This window comes from Peromyscus maniculatus, chromosome 5, assembly GCF_049852395.1.
Source record: "Peromyscus maniculatus bairdii isolate BWxNUB_F1_BW_parent chromosome 5, HU_Pman_BW_mat_3.1, whole genome shotgun sequence".
NCBI classification, from domain to species: Eukaryota; Metazoa; Chordata; class Mammalia; order Rodentia; family Cricetidae; genus Peromyscus; species Peromyscus maniculatus.
Genome location: NC_134856.1, coordinates 131,196,466 through 131,216,532, shown reverse-complemented (window position 1 = coordinate 131,216,532; position 20,067 = coordinate 131,196,466). Strand labels below are relative to the sequence as shown.

Here is a 20,067-nt window from a genome sequence, read left to right as displayed (position 1 = left end):
AGCACATACAAATTTCTAGGTATCAGGCCCTGCTGCTCACCCCATCCCACTGTGCCTGCCAATACAGTGCTATGATCAGATCCAGCTAGACGGCTCCTCTCTGTCACACATAATGCATTGGATATCAGGCCTCACCACACCACACTCTATACCATCACCTTGGAACTCCTGCCCAGGGGTGACTTTGATGGCTAGGCCAAAGTCACACAGTTCGACGCTTCCTTTGCCGTCCATCAGGATGTTGTCTCCTTGTTGCAACTCTGAGTGTGTTGATATCCCTGGGTGCAACGCTGTTCTCCAGGCAGTACTTCACTGCACACACCATCTGTGTGAAGATGTGGTGAGCCTGCTCCTCCTGCAGACAGCCCACCTTCTCATACGGCTCCCCAGATCTCCCCCAGCAGCATGGTCCATCGCTATACAGATGTGCTCTTTGGTTCTGGTGATCTTTGGGTGGTCCAGCACCTTAATGGTGTTCATTTCAGTCCTGCTATCGGAGTCATTTTTCTCACCCCTTCCCAGGATCCTGACAGCAGCCTGGACCTCTGTGTGGAGGTGGCACACCTCTGTAAAGCTGTCATTGCTGAGGGTCCTGAGGATGCTGTGATGGTCCATAGCGTCACCTCTTCAGAGGAGCTGGCCTCCAGCTCCAGTTACATCTTCACTCCCCTCTCCTTTTTCCCCGAAAGTTGCTTGAGAATTTCTATCCTAACACCAACCGACAAAACCAGATTAAAAACAGTGAGAAGCAGGGCTAGAAGGAGGGTTTATAGCTTTCAGTCCCTACATGAAAAAGTGAGCGATGTGAGATGACCTCACAGTGCACATCAGGGCCACAGAAAAATAAGAACAAACTAAACTCCAAAGCAGTAGCTGATAAAACGTGCTGAAGATGAGAGCTGACCCTCATGAAACAGGCCATAAAGAGAAATGCAAAAGAAGGAAGGCTTGGCTACCCGAAAGGATGAATGAAACTGACAAAATGTTACCAAAACTAATCAAATGAGAAGATACAGAGCAAAACCAGAGACATTCGAAGGTGATGGTGTAGCGTTATTATGGTATGTCAAGGTTCTAAGAATCATTAGGACCAATTTAGAAAACCTATACTGCAATAAATGGTAAAACAGGGAGAAACAGACAATTTCTAAGTGCATATAAAATGCCTGAATAGCCGGGCGGTGGTGGCGCACGCCTTTAATCCTAGCACTCGGGAGGCAGAGCCAGGCGGATCTCTGTGAGTTCGAGGCCAGCCTGAGCTACCAAGTGAGTTCCAGGAAAGGCGCAAAGCTACACAGAGAAACCCTGTCTCGAAAAACCAAAAAAAAAAAAAAAAAAAAAAAAAAAATGCCTGAATAGATCAATAACAAGCAATGAACTTGAAAGATTAATGAAAAATAGCAACAAAAAAGCCCAAGGCCAGACATATTCGTGGATGAATTCTACCAGACCTTTAAAGAGGAATTAACACTAATGTTCCTCAAACAATTCCATAAAATAGAAAGGAAGGAACACTTCCCATCATGTCTACAAAGCCAGTGTTAGCCTGGAACCAAAACTAGACACAGGGAAGCAGGCCGCCTCAGTGGGTATAGCTGCTCACTGCCAGACCTGAGGACCTGAGTTTCATTCCTAGACCCCACATGGTGGAAGGAGAGAACTGACCCCACAACATGTCCTCTGACCTTCACATGTACACACACACACACACACACACACACACACACACACACACACACATTAAACTAAATATTATACACCAGTATTTTTATGTAATAGATGTGAATGAGAGTAGTTGATACTTCACACTAGTTCAACAACACATTTAAAAGGCCATGTTCATGATCAAGATGAGTTCACTCAATGTAAGGTCAGTTTGAAATACACAAATTCACAAACAAAGTATACAAAGAGGATACAAGACAAAAAGGCACCTAGCCTTGAGAATGACATTTTGAGCCAGGCAGTGGTGGTGCACGCCTTTAATCCCAGCACTTGGGAGGCAGAGGCAGACGGATTAAAAAAAAAAAAGACATTTTGTCATTTTCCAGAAAATAGGTGGAACTAAAGATGATAGTTTTATATGCGACAAGCCAAATCTCTAAAGACAAATATGACTTGTTTCCTCTCGTAGTCAGAATGTGGAGGTTTGGGGGAGCCTGAATATAAAAGGGGGACCACTAGGAACATGAAAGAGGCAGGGGTCTGTTTCCCTGGGATGGTCCACAGTGTGCTGGGCAGAGGGCTGGGTGTCACAGTCAACCACATAGTCCAGAGACCGCTGCACAGTGCTGAGTGGTTCAGAATCCGGACTTAAGCAACCCTGAGCTCTCCATCAGCCAGGCAGTGGGAAAAGGGTCAATGCATAAAACCCAACCAAAATGGTTTGAACAAATAAACCGCAAGGTCAAGGGCTCAAGAAAGCAAGACTACTAACCGGAGACAACAGCAGACCAGGATGTACCTGGGAGTCAGACGAGCAGATGAGGCGCACCTCTCTGGAAATCATGGTGTCACACACGGCCTAAGCACACTGTTTCTGCCACTGGAGTCCTTAACTATCACAAACCGGTCACCAACTGTCTCAACCACCTCGCACCAACTGTTAAGGACTGATCTAGAACCTAATTGGTCACATGTCCAGAACTCAGCCAATCAGACTGGCTAGCCAACCAGGCCCCTCCAGACTGGTCATGTTGAAGTCATGTGACCTTGGTAGCGAGGAGACTCTTAAGTACACCCCAGTTGGGCAATCTTGTGCTGCAGGGTTAGGGAAGGAGAAAGGGGCGTGCTCTGTGCTTCGTTTTCCGAGATGTGCCAGCTAGGGTGCGCCTCCCTACCCACGGCCTTCTGTCCACAAGGGAACTCATCGCTGCACTTCGTTTTTAGAAAACAAACTTATTTTGAAAGTCAGATTTGGGGTTTGCTCTCAGCTTCCAGTCCTCCCTGCGTAAAAAAGACCATCAGTTATTCAGTCAATAGATGTTTCCTGCTCACTAGGGATCACATGCTGGGCCCAAGGCTCAACAAGACTGACTGATACTCTTCAGCCTGCGTCTCTGTCTAGTGTTTCCTGTCCTTTCCCTAAGAGCCCCTCTCTTCCTTAATGTCTGTGCTTCCATGTGTCGTAACATCTCACATTAGTAAACTCCAAAGTTGCATCATAGAATAGTCATGGCTTAACATCTTTGGAGTTGGTGCCAAATATCTTAAAATTAAAAATTCTTTTCCTCATTGCCTTTTCCCATTCTGTACGCTGCTTTTGTGATGGGTCGTTTTAATCCCACAATTTCTTTCCTTTCTCAGCTGTAGCAACTTTCCCAAATTATTCATAATTTCTCCTGTACTTTTGGAAAATATTTCCATTACTTGTTGAACTAGTCTTCATATTTCCTGTGCACTTTCTATGTTTCCACAATATCATTCCCAACCTTCGATTTTGGTTTCTTCTAATTTAATGATTTTATATATTTTTGAGAACTTCATATACAAGAGCTGGATCTACATCACTCATGCTCCTCCCCTTTTACACCTCAGCCCCCCATATCCCCTCCCAAACCCATGATCTCTTTACTGTTACATACGTGTGTGTCCATGAGTACTGGTCTCACCTTACGGGGCGACAGCAACAGTCCATCTTGTTTGGGGGTCTCTTGGACTCCTCCAACCAACACCACAAAGGGCGATGTCCCTGGCACCAGGACTTTTTTTAATCTATGGCTCTTGGGAGGATCACTATCATGCCAAGTGGGATAACTTTAAATTAGTATACACTAACACACGCAAACATGTATGTGTGTATATTTTGTCAATAATCAGTTTCTGTTTAATGGCCCCCATCTCTCTGAAGGGTGAGTATAGGCAGCCCTGCACCTGCCAGAGACGTTCACTTGAAGATCTTGCCTTGATTGAAAGCTTTGCCCACATTTTGGGAAGCCCCATCCCGGGAAAAGGACTCTCACACAAGTCTTGGGGTTCCTCGAAGCCAGGCTCCACTCTTTGCCATAGTCCATAGTCCACATGCCAATCTGAACTCAGCAGAAAGGCGGCCTCTCACCCTTGGGAGACTCACACCCCAGAAATGGAGCTGCTGATGGTGGTGGCAGAGAGGAAAATACCGGCAGAGGCATTCTTCCCCAGCTTCTCCAACTGCTGGAACACTCCAGCCATGAGGTGGCAACTTGTAAAGTCCTGGAAAGCTCTTCAGGAGACAGTACTGAGTACCACAAGGACTAGCCATCCTTATCAAAGGGCTACCAAAAGATGGCAGTGCCACAGAGAGAGTGACCTCATGGGAGTGCTTGCACTTAAACTCAACAACACGAAGTTACACTTGGGCAGGAGAGGAAGGAGTCCTCGGGCTCAGCAGCCACTGCCTGCTCACATTTGTCCGTATCCTCGGGAGCTGGAAAGTGGCCCTTTTCCCCTTTCCACTCAGCCTGGGGCTTCTGCGTCGCTTCCTTTGAACCTCCCTCTTTCCATGGGGTATCAGTTTCAGGTTGGCTCTCTACAAGCTTCTTAGCTTCAAGCTGGGCCATCTCCTCAGAGCTTCACTGGCCCCAAGACATCTCTGAATCGGGGCTGGTTAATGCAGGTGAGGAACCAGCAGTTGGTACTGAGGAAGGTCTAGAGAAAAGAAGACTCAAAGACTCAAAAAATAAAAAAATAAAAAGACTCATAGAGCCACAGCAGGATGCAGAGAACGATGACACAGCACCAGACCCTGCTGCACACCCTCCTGTCTCCACCACCTATAAACCTGTGTCAAGCCTCCATGTCAACCACTCAGCCAAGGTTTGGTCATTTGTGTAAACAAGAGTAAGCATATGCATCTCATTTGAGTGAAATGGCTTTCTTTTTTAATAATGGTAAAGTGGTACGTATACAATATTGTTTTAAAACAAATTTATGGTTTATTTGCAGTAAATATTTGATTGGCATACTTATATTGCAAATACAGATATAGTTTGGGTCATGTGAAAAATTTCTTGGTTTGTGAATGGACAAAGTTTAAAGCATCCTGATTCTTCACCACAAAGGAAGACTGCCTGCTGCTGTGTGGGTCACACAGAAACCTTGGCAAATTCATGATGGTCCTGGCAATCCACAGGCCTAGGGTAGAGGTGGGCACTGGCACTGGGCTCCCATGGTCCCCAAAGTTAGAATGTGCTACTAGGAAAATATCCCAGGGAAACACACACACAACCCTGTGCCTGCCCAGCCTCAGGCTATGAGCTATCCTGAGTCCAGCAGGGCCTGATAGAGATATAGCAGTGTATGTGGGGTAGCAGCCATGTGGTTTCCAAAGGGCCTGGTACCCAGCAGTTCATTCAGGATGACATCTCTCTGGACCACCTCATACACTGCTATATATCAGGAATTGCTAGATACACCACCCTCCTGCCATTAAATCCCCAAATACACTGCTGGGTACCAGGCCCTGCTGGACTTCCCTTCCCCCATTGCTGCAGCCCAAAATACACTCACTGGTTGGTATTCCTCCCTGCTGGATGCCCATAAGCACATTGATTCCAAAATGCACTGCTCTCTTTCAGGTACTGAGGGTCATCTCCAGCCAGCTCTACATTTAACTTTTTGGAATCAGGCCTTTCTGAGAATCCCTTTCATGACAGTGATCCACATACAATGCTAGGTATAAGACCTTAGTGGACACCCACCCCTATAGCCAACTGGCATACACTACTAGTTACTAGTTACCATGAGCTGCTTGACAGTCCACCCCCAGCAATACTCCACACACACTACTATGTTCTGACACTGCCAGACACTCCATACCCACATATACTGCCATTACACTCCTGCCCCACTTATACTGCTAGGCATCATCCCTATTGTACATCATCACAGTACCTCTGCTCTACTAAACTGCTAAAAATCAGGCTTTGCTGACAAAGCCACACCCAGTGCTAGGTACCATACTCTGTTGGATACACAACCCACTGCAGCTTCACATACAGGGTTATGTATAAGTTCCAGCTTGGTACCCACTTCCATACCACAAAAAGTGTTGTCCCACCACCAAGTCCTATACACACTGATTTCGAGCTGCGCTGTTCACCACCTTCAACACCAGCTGTTCTCCACAATGAGCTGAAGATAGAGTCAGAGTGGAGTCATGCTACCTGCCTGACTGGCCCCAAGGGCACTGCAAAGCCACCTCTCTGCCTTCTCTCGGTCTGCCTTTGCTCCTATGGGCCAGTGACAACTTTCCCATGGGACTGAGTAAGGCTGGCCTCCCCAGCTTCATGATTCCTTTTTCTACACTCAGGCCACTGTGAAAGCTAGACCAGGCCCAAGAATCTTGTCTTCTCCAACAAGCTGGCCCCTAAGAGTGCTCAAAGATACCCTCAGCTGTGGGAGTCCCACACATGCCTGAGGATTCAGCTTCATGCCAGATCCACTGAGCCTGGAACTTAGAGAAGGACCCAGGATCAGTGTGGGAGGGTGGGAGGGTGGGAGGGAAGCACACAAAAATTCAGAACACACAGTAAATTTGAAGTTGAGATAAAAATAATTTCATAGTATTGTGGTGGTATTCTAATTGTACTGAAATGTGATTTTGATTGTATATTAATAAATAAAGTTGCCCGGGGGTCAGAGCTATTAGAGCCATAAACAGAGTGTGGTGGTGGTGGTGGTGGTGGTGGTGGTGGTGCACGCCTTTAATCCCATAGATCTCTGTGTGTTCAGGAATACAGCCAGCATTGGAGACATATGCCTTTAAGACCTGGGGGGCTGTACATTCAGACAGTGACAAGGCAGTCACGTGTTTGGGTTTACAACCAATGAGAAGGCAGAATGACTATGAAACGACTTACACACAGGAAGTAGCTCTCTTTCGGGAAGCTGGGACATCGCAGGAGGAAGAGTGAGATTTTAGCTCTGAGCTCTGACCTCTCGGCTCTCTCTTTTACATTGGTTCTGTGTTTCTTATTTAATAAGATGGTTGGTTACATCTACATAGTATATCCCAAATATTGCATGATACACACTCTATATTAAAGGATGGTTTGAGGGCTGGAGGTGGAGTCATATGTAGCACACCTGTCCAAATCCTGAGTTACGGCTCCAGCAACCCCAACACTATAGAAACAAATGCATTATTTAACTAAAATTTCCATGTAGTAGGGGTTCTATATTTTATCTAACAGCCTTGCCTCTTTTCCTCTAGTACAGGGCTCTGCCAGGTCAAGAGCTTTGTTCTGGCTATGTCCACACTGGACTCCAAATGTCTAGTTCCCTTACCATCCACATGCCAGATTCTTGTTCCTGGGGCAGAGGAACTACTCCATGATGCATTCTGGAAACTAAAACGAATGCCAAAATCAGATGAAACTGTCACAAGAATGAAAAAATGCAGGCTTTAAATATTTCTTATGAAACTTCCGAGATCAGACGAGATCGGGCGCGGAAACTACATGCAAAACACTCAACAAATATTAGCAAATATCAACCAATAACAAAGGGAAAGAATTATACAGCACAAGCTGAACTGCTCCATGCCCAGCTTCTCTTCCCAAAGACCCATTGCCCTCGCCCTCCCACCTCATTGCCCACCCCACTGCTGGGCCCTGCTCTATCCCCTATAAACTTCCACTGCTCAGATGCAGGCCACAACCAGTCAGAAGAACAGAGACCCACCCTGCTGCACCAAAGGCCAAGCTACCCACCAGGCCTTTCCCAACTTGGACAGAGACTCCCTACTACAACAGGGATCACACAGTCTTTTTGAAGAAGAAAAACAGAAACCATTTTACAACAGAAGTGAAGGAGAGGAAATAAACTTCCTCAGCTGAAGTGAAAGGCTGTGTTGTTTTAGAATCACAAACAAGAGGAGAGGGAGAATTAGACTCAGTGTCTTTTTCTTTCTTGTCTTTCAGCAGAATGTAGAGCTCAAGCAGGACTAAAAGTCATGCTTTTGAAATGAGGTTCCATCCTTCCTTCCCAGAGGCAACTTGCCCATCTTGCCCATCCCCGAATAACTGTCCCTAGGAGGTAAACTGCAGACTGAGGATACAGAGCCCTCTACTGGGCACTCATCATGGGAGCCAAGAAATGGCAAACTTCCACACCAAAGGGAACATCTGAGAAGTTGAGACTCTCTGGGGCCCAGTAGGAGCCCTTCCCCATGGCCTGTCTACCAGCGTTTGTCCTGCGACTGTCATGAGCACCTGGCTTCAGACATTCTACTACCCAAGAACGGTCTGCTCGTGGGCGGCCCTGGCTTGAGCAATGAAGGACAGAGCTTTATTTATCTGTTTGTTTTATGAACTCTGCCTGCCCTTTGTTTTTACTGGGGAAACAAACATCAGAAAGTTACTTATAAATGACCTTCTGAAGGTTCACTGTCTGTGAAGGGGCATGGAGGACCTCTTCCCTGAGGTACCACCTGACCTGAACAGAGTGCTCAACCCCAATGAAGGGGAGGCCTCCTTCCTGCAAACCCTTTCTTGTTCTTGTTGTTGTTCTCTTTAACTGAGCTTACAACAGCTATTGTTCTATTTTCTTTCTTCCAACAGCTAGTTGGTTTAATATCAATGTACTGTATTAAAAATTAATATATTTAATGTAACAATATATTCATATGCAATATATACTTCAAAATATAATATAAAATTTTATAGGTATATTATCCATATAAAGTTATAATGTATATCATATATTAGTAGATGAATTTATTATAAAACTATATAAAATAGTAAATATATAATAATCATTTTTATGAATTTCATAAGACAAACCTTATGGGCACCAAAGATGAGACAAAAACCAATACATTAAGAATAGGTGACTTCCAGAATGACTAAGATCAAAAACACTGAAGACAGCTTATGTTGGAGAGGATGTGGAGTAAGGGGAACACTCTTCCACTGCTGGTGGGAGTGCAAACTTGTACAACCCTTTGGAAATCAATAATGGCAGTTTCTCAGAAAATTGGGAATCAATATACCTTAAGACCCAACTATACCAATCTTGGGCATATGCTCAGAGGATGCTCAATCATACCACAAGGTGCTGCAAGCCACAGAACTGTGAAGCAGGAACTCAGCTGGCACTGACAAGGCTGGCCCATTAGAGCCCGGGGCTCTGGAGGAGGCTGAAGCCAAAACTCAAGAAGTTTTGGTAGTATCGGCTGTTGAATGTATTAGCTGTTTCCTGCAGTGACTTTCTTGTGTGTTATTGTAGCCTTCCCATCTGGTTCCTTTCCCAAGAACTTCTAACAGTGGAGCTGATCATTTATTGGGCACAATTTCCCCTATACATTTGGGATATTTGGATAACATCCCCCAGCTATGTGTGAAAACAGTCACACAGTCAAAACCTGTTTCCCACAACCAGGTCTTTGTTCCTTTCTCCAGTGTAAACTTAGAGATCTGCTTTCCTGCCATGATCTTTGTTGGCAGGCATTTGGTCAGTGTGAAGTGTCCAAGCAAACGTATCTCATTTGAGACATTCTCAGACACCCAAGGACATAGAATTACAACATGTCTGAGTTTGTTGATTCACAGCCTTTAGATAGATTAGATAGATAGGAAACAAGTGTGCCCAGGGCTCACCCCACCTGCAGATAGGAAAGTGCTGCCCCAAGCTAACCTCACACTAACAAAGTCTTAACTCCTTTTAACTTTCACCTTGGTTTACTAATCAGGTTATTATTTAACCACACTTAGGAATGCAGTATTACACACGAATTCCCTTTTCCCTTCTTAGATTTCCCTAATTGATTTAAGGTCTCTCTCCCTCTCATCTGACCCCATTCCCTTTAAGAGTTCACTGAGGCTTCTACAAGTCACCCCCTCCATGAGTCATAAAGAAAGCCTGACGGTCATTGCCTAGTGTAAACTCTTATCTGCATTTATGACCCTGAAAGAATTCCAGCCTTGTGACCTTGCTTTGGCCAGAGAATTGCTGACTGTATGTGTATAAGACCTGGACACTTCAGAGACTCAGGACAGAACTAAGAGAACAGCAGAGAAATGTGTGAGAAAAGAAGCTGTAGGTTTAGAATTAGCTTACATAGAATAGTAAAATAAATGGATTGAAAGAGCATGGTGTGAATAGATTCATTTGGTATCCCTCAGATTAGAATCCTGCTGCTTGTGAGCACCTTCCCCCACCCCCACTCTGGGAGAAAAAGCCCTGGGGGCAGATACCTGTGGGGCATTTGATAACACAGGCATTTGTTCAACTATGTTCATAGCAGCATTATTTGTAATAGCCAGAACCTGGAAACAACCTAGATGCCCCTCAACCAAAGAATGGATAAGGAAAATGTGGTACATATACACAATGGAGTATTACTCAGCTGTAAAAAAACAAAGACCTCATGAAATTTGTAGGCAAATGGGTGGAACTAGAAAAAAAAGTCTTTCTGAGCAAGGTAACCCAGATCCAGAAAGACAAACATGGTATGTACTCACTCATAAGTAGATATCAGGATAAAGTATAGGATAGCCAACCTATAGTCCACAGCCCCAGAGAGGCTAGATAACAAGGAGGGCCAGGAGAGGGATGCATGGATTTCCCTGGGAAGGAGAATTTGAGGTAGGGGAGGGTTTGGAGGCCCAAATTACTCAGGGTCAGAGAATCTGAGATTGCTTTACCCAGCAGGGCTGCATAAGGAAATGATCTGGCCACAGGCATGTTTACTAGGTGTTTGGAAGGGTCTACACTTGGCTGTACAGTGTGCTTTGATCTTGCAAGGGGGAGGTCTTTTGCCTCTCCTCTTGGCATGTTATAAAAAAGACTTTTGAACAAACCTTCAGGGAAGTTGGGTATTGATCCAGGCCCTCCTGAAGCTATCCTGTGTTTCTGTTTTTCTTCTCATAGGCTAGGTCTTTCTTTCTATCTAATATATTCTTATCCCTCTGTCCTCCTCCTAAGAACCCTAGAAAAGGTGGGAAAGGTAAGAGCTGGACTCCCACAGTCTCCCACAGGAGGGAGGATTGAGGGATAGGAACTTGAAGGAGCAGGTTGGGTGCTGGAGGCAGATTGGAGGCTGGACAGAGCGGGGGAGTAACGAAAGAGACGTCTTGATGTGGGGGCACTTGGGGGTTAGGGAGAAACCTGGCACCAGGGAAACCCCCAGGAATCCACAAGGATGACCCCAGCTAAGACTCCTAGCAATAGTGGAGAGTGCCTGAACTAGCTATCTATTGTAATCAGATTGGTGACTACCCTAATTATCAGAGATATTCTATCCAATAACTGATGGAAGCAGATGCAGAAATCCAGAGCCAAGTACTGGGCTGAGCTCCAGGAATCTTGCTGAAGAAAGGGATGAGGTATTTTATGAGGTTGGGGGGGGGGCATGACAGGAACCCACAGGGGTGGCTGACCTGGACTTATGGGAGCTCATGAACTTTGGACCAACAGTTAAGGGAGCCCCCATAAGACTGACATAGGCCCTCTGCCTGTGTGTGACAGTTGTGTAACTTGGTCCCTTTGTAAGGCTCCTAGCATGAGATCAGGACCTGTCCCTGGCACTTAGCTGGCTTCTGGGAACCTGTTCCCCATGCTGGATGACCGTGCCCAGTCTTGATGCAAGGGGAGGAGCTCGGTCCTGCCTCATCTTGATGTGCCACGCTCTGCTCAAGCCCATGGAGCCTGCCCCTTTCTGAATGGAGATAGAAGAGGAGTGGAAGCGGGGGAGGATAGATAGGAAGTGGGGGTAGGAGGATAGGGGAGTGAGGGGGTATGGGGCTGGGAGGAGAAGAGGGAGGGGAAACTGTGGTTGGTATGTAAAATAAATAATTTTAAAAATCCTATCACAAGCAGGCGGTGGTGGCACATGGCTTTAATCCCAGCACTCTGGAGGCAGAGCCAGGCAGATCTCTCTGAGTTCGAGGCCAGCCTGGTCTACAGAGCGAGATCCAGGACAGACACCAAAACTACACAGAGAAACCCTGTCTTGAAAAAAAAGAAAAAAAAAGAAAAAAAAAAAAACAAAAATATCCTATCACACAAATGTTAATATCCTTTTCCATTAAAATATTCACAATAAAAACATATTATATGTTGTTGCCAATAATAAAAACATGCATAGTAAAAATAAAAAATAAAAATAAAAGAATAGGTGACTTCATCCTGCCTGCAAGATGTGCTGGGCAATGCTGTGGGACGGTCTGTATGTCAAAGTGCTCTGATTGGTCAATAAATAAAACACTGATTGGCCAGTGGCCAGGCAGGAAGTAGGTGAGACAAGGAGAGAGGAGAATTCTGGGAAGCGGAAGGCTGAGGCGGAGAGACACTGCAGCCGCCACCATGACCAGCAGCATGTGAAGATGCCGGTAAGCCACCAGCCACGTGGCAAGGTATAGATTTATGGAAATGGTTAATTTAAGATAAAAGAACAGTTAGCAAGAAGCCTGCCACGGCCATACAGTTTGTAAGCAATATAAGTCTCTGTGTTTACTTGGTTGGGTCTGAGCGGCTGTGGGACTGGCGGGTGACAAAGATTTGTCCTGACTGTGGGCAAAGCAGGAAAACTCTAGCTACAGGGCAAAATGGCACAGATCTTGTGAAAGCGGCCAACCAATGACCAGTCCCATTTGAGGTACACTGCACAAGAGGGAGCCCATGTCTAACCCTACCTGAATGGCCAGGAACTAGAGGTTGGATAGCCCAGAGACCTAGGGCAGGACCAAACATAACTGACCAAAAAAAGAAAAAAAAGGATGAAAGAAGAAAGAAAGGAAGGAAGAAATGATTCCTAATGATGTTCCTCTAGGACTCATAGATCGGTGCCTAGTCCAGCTGTCATCAGAGAGGCTTCCTCTGGCAGCCCTTGGGAGAGCATGCAGAGACCCACAGTGAAACCCTGTCTCAAAAACAGAGAGAGAGAGAGGGAGAGAGAGAGACACCCAGATTCTAGCACCCACAAAGCAGCTTTACAAACTCCTGTAACTCCAGCTCCAAGGGCTCCAATTACCCCTTCTAGCCTCTGTGGGCTCCTTCATACATGTGCACACACACACACACACACACACACACACACACACACACACACACACACACACATAAAATATTGTTTGGAGATTAGGAAGATACAAACAACTTAAACACATCCACTTGCCTCACCGCTGCCTTGCATTCGTCCCAGGTTCATTGACAGCAAACCAAAAACTGTAATACCTGCTATGACTATGCTGTGGATAGAAATCCCATGACCATCTGAATAGGCACACAAAGGGCATTTGATGAAGTTCAACATGCTTTAAATGATAGAAGTCCTAATAAATTATGACTTGCAGGAACATACTTCAATGTAATGAAAGTTTATATGACAGCCCTAAGGCCAACATTATATTAAACATGGTAAAACTGAAAGTATATCCTCTAAAACCTGCAATGGGACAAGAGTGTCTGCTCTCTAGTCTCTTATCCACTCTTATCTAGCTTGAACTCTTAGCTAGAGCAATAAGAAAAAGAAATTAAATGGTTACCAATAGGGAAGAAAGAATCCAAAGTATCCCTGTATGCAGACTGCATGGGTCTATACTTAGAAGCACCTACACACTACACCTGAAAATGTGCAGATCTGACAAACACTGCCAGTGAAGATGGAGAGTAACAAGTCATCTTAGACATGTCAGGAGCTTCTCATACAATAGCAAACACGCTGAGCATGAAAATGGGAAGGCTAGCCCGTTCACTACAGCTTGAAGAAAATTTAAGTTCCCAGTAAAAACCCTAACCAAGGAAGTGAAAGACCTCTACAAAGAAAACATAAAACCTTAAAAGAAATTAAGGAAACACACTAGACACGTGAAAGACCATTTATGCTACTGGGTTTAATATTGTGAAAATGCTACACTACAAGTAATAACAGCGTCAATATACTTCCAATAATACACCTCATGAAACTAGAGAATATTCTAAAATTTGTATAGGGACTTGGACAGCCAAAGCAAGCAAAGCATGGCTGGAGTTAAACAATCCTTGGCCTAAAATTATACCTCAGATCCATAGTGATGAAGACAGCAAGAACTGACTGAGAATCTAGTGTAAAACCACAGAACAGAGTACACAGCCCAGGAAAAAACACACGCAGTTTGGAAACCTAACTTTTGACACAAGAATCACAATCATAGTCTGCAGAAAAGCCTAACACTAGGTGGTGCTGGTAATACAGGACACCCACCTATGGGAGAACGAAATAGATCCATATCTCTCACCCTGCACAAAACCAGTTCGAAACAGATGAGGGGCATGGATTTAAACCTTGAAATGCTGGAGTGGCTAGAGGAAGAGAAAGAGAAAACACTTTGTACATAGGTGTGAGGTTTCAAACCAGGGACAAACGCTGAGCTGCCTATTTAACACATCAAAGCAGACCTGGCTCCCAGGTTCTCCCAGCACCCCTCAGTTCCCACCTGTTCCAGGGTATGGATCACTCCGCACTGGCTCTCTACCTTGAACTCTCCATCCCCCAGAGGCTCTTCTCTACGTAATTCAGACATTTTCGTCACTCCCCACTTTTGTACCTTTGGCCTCCTGGCTGCCTCACCAGGTTCTCCTTCCTCCCTTCTTCCTTCCCCTCCCCATCTCCCCACATGGCCCACCTCAACCTGGTCATGTCCACTCTGGACTCTCCCCAGATGTCCCTGCCTCTGACTATGCTCTCCTATATATCTCTACAATAAACCTTCTCCTCCACCATATCTAGGTGCAGTCATGTCCTTTCCTTTCCTCTTTATTTCTTTTTTTCAATATCATTCCAAGAACTCCAATAGCACAGGAGAGAGCCCCATAAACTGACAAATGAGATCACATGGAATTAAAAAGCTTCTCTGCAACAAAAGATGCCAGCATGAGGAGCCTAGAGAATGAGAGCTCATCACCAGTGCAGGACCTTAACGTGTAGAATGTACAAAGAATTGCAACTACTACACATCAAAAACCAATCAATCGATAAAAGGGCTAATGAAGTGAACAGTTTTTAAAGAGCAATACACGGGGGCCAATACTTTTTTTTTTTTATATTTTATTGGTGTTTTGCCTGCAGGTATCTCTGTGTGAGGGTGTTGGACCTGGAGTTACAGTTATGAGCTGCCATGTGGGTGCCAGGAATTGAAACCCAGGTTTTCTGGAAGAGCAGTCAGTGCTCTCAACCGCTGAGCTATACCTCTCCAGCCCCGCCAATAAGTATTTTACAAAATCTTCAACATCTTTATCCTTCAGGTAAATTCAAGTTAAGACCACTTTGGATTCCATCTAACGTAAGCCACAATGACTGCAATCAGACAACCAATGAGACATTCTGGCAAGGATGTGGGGAAGGGACCCTCAGCAAGTGCTATTGGGAGTCTAAACTGGAGCAGTATGGTGGAAATCGGTACAGAGGTTCCTAAAAAACAGAACTTCCATAGGCCCAGGTCTACCATTCCTGAGCATGGACTCAAAGGATGCTGTCTACATCCAGGGAGATACCCACACATCCATGCTGACTGTGGCACTACTTACCACAGCAAGACAATTAGGTACAAAAAACATACACCTAAGTGAGTTTTATTAGTTTGCTTATTTAAAAATGTAACACGTAAAGAAAAGAAGCAAGCCAGGCAGTGGTGGCACAACCTTTAATCCTAGCATTTGGAAGGCAAAGGCACATGGGTCTCTGAGTTCAAGGCCAGTCTAGTCTACAGAGTGAGTTTCCAGGACAGCCAGGGACACATTTAAACCCTGTTTAAAAAAAAAAAAAAAGCAGCAAAATACTACTAAGCACTCAATGCCACACCAGCTCCAGTGTCGTCCATGTGACATGAACAATTATGTCAATAATAGCGGACGGGAAATACGTGTCCCACGGGACTAAGCTCCATGGAGGTTCCTGGCAGAGTGCCCGTGTTATGCTTCCTTCTCGAAGGAGACATGCTTCACAGATCATGAGTTCCCTGGGCTATGGGTTCTGTATAACTGCTTTTCTGATAATGTTCTAATTAATCTGTAAAACACAGCCAAAATTAATGAATGCTTGGGTTGTGAACTATGGAGGAAAGGGGAAGCTGGACATGGACCTTATTTAGATATAGCAGAATTCCTTAAAGACCTCAAGCCTCTAGATAATAGAAAGTATAATAGTTCAGGCACTTCTAGGGAATGAACACTCACCCACTAGGAATCCTTTAGGAATCCCAACTAAAGTGATTTATGGCAGAAAACATTATCTCATAGGAGGCAGATGGTGGGCCCCTCTGTTGAGGAAGTTCAGCATGGAAAACTTAAGGACTACAGCAGAACCCCTTCCCCTTACAGGTGTAAAAGTACAAGAGTCCATATTCCAGCAGGTAAAAAGGTTTTATATTAGAAGAGATATATGATAAAGAACTGAAGAAAGACTTAGGGAGGACCTGCAGCATCCAAATTGGCTAAATGGGTCATGAGAACCAGAAAAGTAAAAATGAATAATAAACTAGCGAGCAGCTGAGATAAAGATGAAGGACACAGCTGCAAGAAGCCTACACAAGTCTAGGAACTGTACTAAGTTTAAAAAACACAGACTGCTCTTTGGGTCATAAAGTTCTTGTGAGTGAAGGGATATGTCTAGCGCCAATTAATAATTATATGTTTACTGTTTTTAAAGATGATGTAATTGAATTATTGCCAAGCTCTTGTTGTTCCTTGTATGACTTGATAGTTTTCTTTTCTGTATATGAACTACTGATTTGCAGAAGTAAAATTGCAGCAGATTCAAACCACTTCTGAGTGTGTTGTCTGTCTGTCATTCGCCGAATCCTTGCCTTCCTGACTACCCAAGCTCTGGTCCCCCTGCGGTCATGGTACCCCCGATGGGCCAGTCTGTGGCAACTCAAATTATCATTGAAGGTTTAATTCATAATTAACCACATGCATTCTTATGACAAAGTTTTGAATTTCATTTTTCCTTAGCATTCTGTAGATGAAGGCAGTAGAATTATATTATTTTGGATTTCATTGAAAATTGACACTGCTAAATAACTATGAAACAAGTGAAATGTCCATGTCTGAGTTGAAGAAAGGCATGATCACTTTATTAGCAAACATGGCTCTACAGACAGAAGACACCTGGAGAGCGACAATCCCTGAGACACAGCCAAGTTCCACAGAGAAGCCCAATGTGTCAAAAACCATGAACTTATGGACTCAAGCAGACATCGTCCAGGAGACAGAGAGATTCTGGGGCTCGGGGGAAGGAAGGTCTATCTGACTTCTTCAGCAGGAGGACTTGGAAGGAGGGAGCAGGGAACCCAGGAGTTGGGAGGGTCTGCTGGGCTGCATGCTGGGGAGGGGCTGTGGCTCCCTCCCTCCTGCCAGCAGCCCTTTGTGATGAGGAGGCCACAGCTGTGTGATGTGAGCCTGAGCCCTCCTGACAAGCCTCATACTGTGCTCCCTGGACTCAGTTGCTTGAGAGCCTCAGTGAGATTCAGAAGATGGAGAGTTCTGTCCTTCAGCTGAAAAGCCTTAGTGACTCCTGGATGATTCTCAGCTCCATTTTCATAGAGATGGACGTGATCTTTGGTGTTATGTGTGGAGTGGGGCTCTTCTTCCTACTGATCCCCTTCCTGAAGATTTACCCAGTGTCACCACCACCTGAGAGTGGAAAGAACACCCCAAAGGTGAGGAAAGCCTTGGCTGAAACACAATGGAGTGTGTTCAGTCTGTTGTTCACTACTGTTAGGTTCACATTTCCTACTCAAGTAGAGAGACGGGTGAGAGGAAATCTCCAGAAAGAACAGCACCTCATCTGCAGGGACTGGAAAGTAGGGCAGAGGGGAGAGAGGCCTTGAGGTGTGTGCCTGAAGCTCTCAGACCATCTGTGCGCTGTGGCTACTAAGAGAGGCCACTGAAGCAGACGGTGGCTCCATGGGCTCCATTTCTGAGATGGTGGGGAGCTCTGTCTGGGACAGGACAGGCTCTGAGAAAGGGGTCATCTGTCCTCTGCTCAGATACAAGCTTTTGTGTATGTTGGCATGATATTGGGGGGGTAGTTGATGAGACCAAGGGCCACAGCCAGGCATGGTGACTCACGACTTTAATCCCAGAAAGCGAGCCTTTAATCCTAGGGAGTAATGGTAGAAAGCAGAAAGGTATATAAGGTGTGAGGACCAGAAACTAGAAGCATGTGGCTGGTTAAGCATGTGGCTGGTTAAGCATTTGGCTGGTTAAGCATTTGGCTGGTTAAGCCTTTGGCTGGTTAAGCTTTCAGGCTTTTGAGCAGCAGCAGTTCAGCTGGGATTTATTCCGGATGAGGACTCAGAGGCTTCCAGTCTGAGGAAACAGGACCAGCTGAGGAATTGGTGAGAACTTTGAAGATTCCTGCTCCATCTGGCACCCAACATTCGTGGTACAAATTCATGAAAAAGCTGTTTGCCTGTAGCCTTGTGAGCCCCAGCTCAGGCCCGAGCTACACTCAGCCGGTTGTGGTGGCGCACGCTGGTAGGATTTACTGAAGGAGGCAGAGGCAGGAGGATCCCAAGTTTGAGGCCGGCCTAGGAGGCTTGGGAGAAGCTTTGGCCTGGACTGAGCCACAAACAGTGGTGGGACCATGGAAGCAGTGGCTACTGCTCCATGTTGACAGCTCCTTCTCATTGTGTTGGTGACTGCAGTGATGCTGCTACCTGGGACAAAGGGTTTACTGCTGCTGGTTCAGAGAAGAATTGCCAGGACCATCGTGTTACAAGAAAGCATCGGCAAAGGTCAGTTTGGAAAAGTTTGGCAAGACAAATGGTGGAGAGAAATTGTTGTGAAGATTTTCTGTTCTAGGGAAGAATATTCATGGTTCCGAGAGACAGACGTTTATCAGACTGTGATTGCTCCAAACCACAGAGGCACAAAAAAAAAAAAAGTCTGCATGGAACCATGACCACACCTAACAGCAACTTTGAAATCTTCAAAAGGACTATGATAAAGCCATTAAGCTGATTAACACTACAGAAAGATCTGTTTTGGACTACGAACTGCTTAGGACAATTTTGAGATGGCTAGCTGAAATGATTCAGCCTGACAGACTACTTGAACAAGGACTTGAAACAAGCCCTGAACTTTCCTTTTACGCAGAAACTGGACAAATGATACAGGACTTGACAATTAACCCAAAAATTTTCTTTTCAAGATTCCCTAAAGATATCTTTACCCCTAGAAAGCAAAAAGAAAAAGAGAATAAGATATGAGATAGATCATTGAATCTACTCTGAAAAAAAAAGATAAAGAAATAATAGGACAAATAGGTAGATCATTGAATCTACACTGAAGAAAAAGGAGAAGATATAAAAATGATAAAAGGTAGACTACTGAATCTATTATGAAAAGAAAAAAAGAGAATATGGATATAATAAGATAAAAAAGGAGATTATGGTATCTACTTTTAAAAAGGAACTACTTGTTTTAAATAAGATAAGTAATGAAAATTTTTTTGGTCTGACTTTATCAGATATTACTGGACTGGACATTGTTAATATATATAATGGAGTTTTTATCTGAATCTATCAAATGTTAATGAACTAAACATCATTAATGTAATTTTTGGCTGTATATATTGTATATATTTATTGGATAGTTTTTCTTGTATTAGTTATAAGCTTTCTTTAATTTTAGACAAAAAGAGAGGAAATGTGGTGGTATTGTGTTCCCCAAAATATTGTGTACCTTAATAAACTTATCTGGGGTCAGAGAACAGAAAAGCCACTAGTTAGGCAGTGATAGCACACACCTTTAATCCTAGCATTCCAGAGGCAGAAATCCATCTGGGATCTCTGTGAGTTCAAGGCCACATTGGAAACAGCTAGGCATGGTGACTCACGCCTTTAATCCCAGAAAGCGAGCCTTTAATCCTAGGGAGTAATGGTAGAAAGCAGAAAGGTATATAAAGCGTGAGGACCAGAAACTAGAAGTATGTGGCTGGTTAAGCATTCAGCTGGTTAAGCATGTGGCTGGTTAAGCATTTGGCTGGTTAAGCTTTCAGGCTTTTGAGCAGCAGTTCAGCTGAGACCCATTCTGGATGAGGTCCTGAGGAAACAGGACCAGCTGAGGAATTGGCAAGGTGAGATAACTGTGGCTTGTTCTGTC

General features: G+C 44.7%; 1 protein-coding gene, 1 long non-coding RNA gene and 1 pseudogene across 3 annotated transcripts in view; 1 reads left to right on the top strand and 2 right to left on the bottom strand.

Moving 5' to 3' along the window:
• Positions 1–3,567, bottom strand: part of LOC107399397 (uncharacterized) — a 39,183-nt gene extending 35,616 nt beyond the window's left edge. The window contains exons 1-2 of the long non-coding RNA XR_013051647.1: positions 1,352–3,567; positions 159–1,166 (exon numbers count right to left, since the gene is read on the bottom strand). This is a non-coding gene — a long non-coding RNA (uncharacterized LOC107399397). The remainder of the gene's footprint in view (positions 1–158; positions 1,167–1,351) is intronic.
• Positions 3,567–14,483, bottom strand: LOC107399395 (elongation factor 1-gamma pseudogene; annotated as a pseudogene).
• A 2,733-nt stretch (positions 14,484–17,216) lies between these two features.
• Positions 17,217–20,067, top strand: part of LOC121829617 (spermatogenesis-associated protein 31E1-like) — a 7,213-nt gene continuing 4,362 nt past the window's right edge. For both annotated transcript variants that reach the window (XM_042278463.2, XM_042278462.2), the window contains exon 1: positions 17,217–17,618. In XM_042278463.2, the coding sequence (XP_042134397.1) occupies positions 17,433–17,618 (186 nt within the window). In that variant the 5' untranslated portion in view covers positions 17,217–17,432. The remainder of the gene's footprint in view (positions 17,619–20,067) is intronic.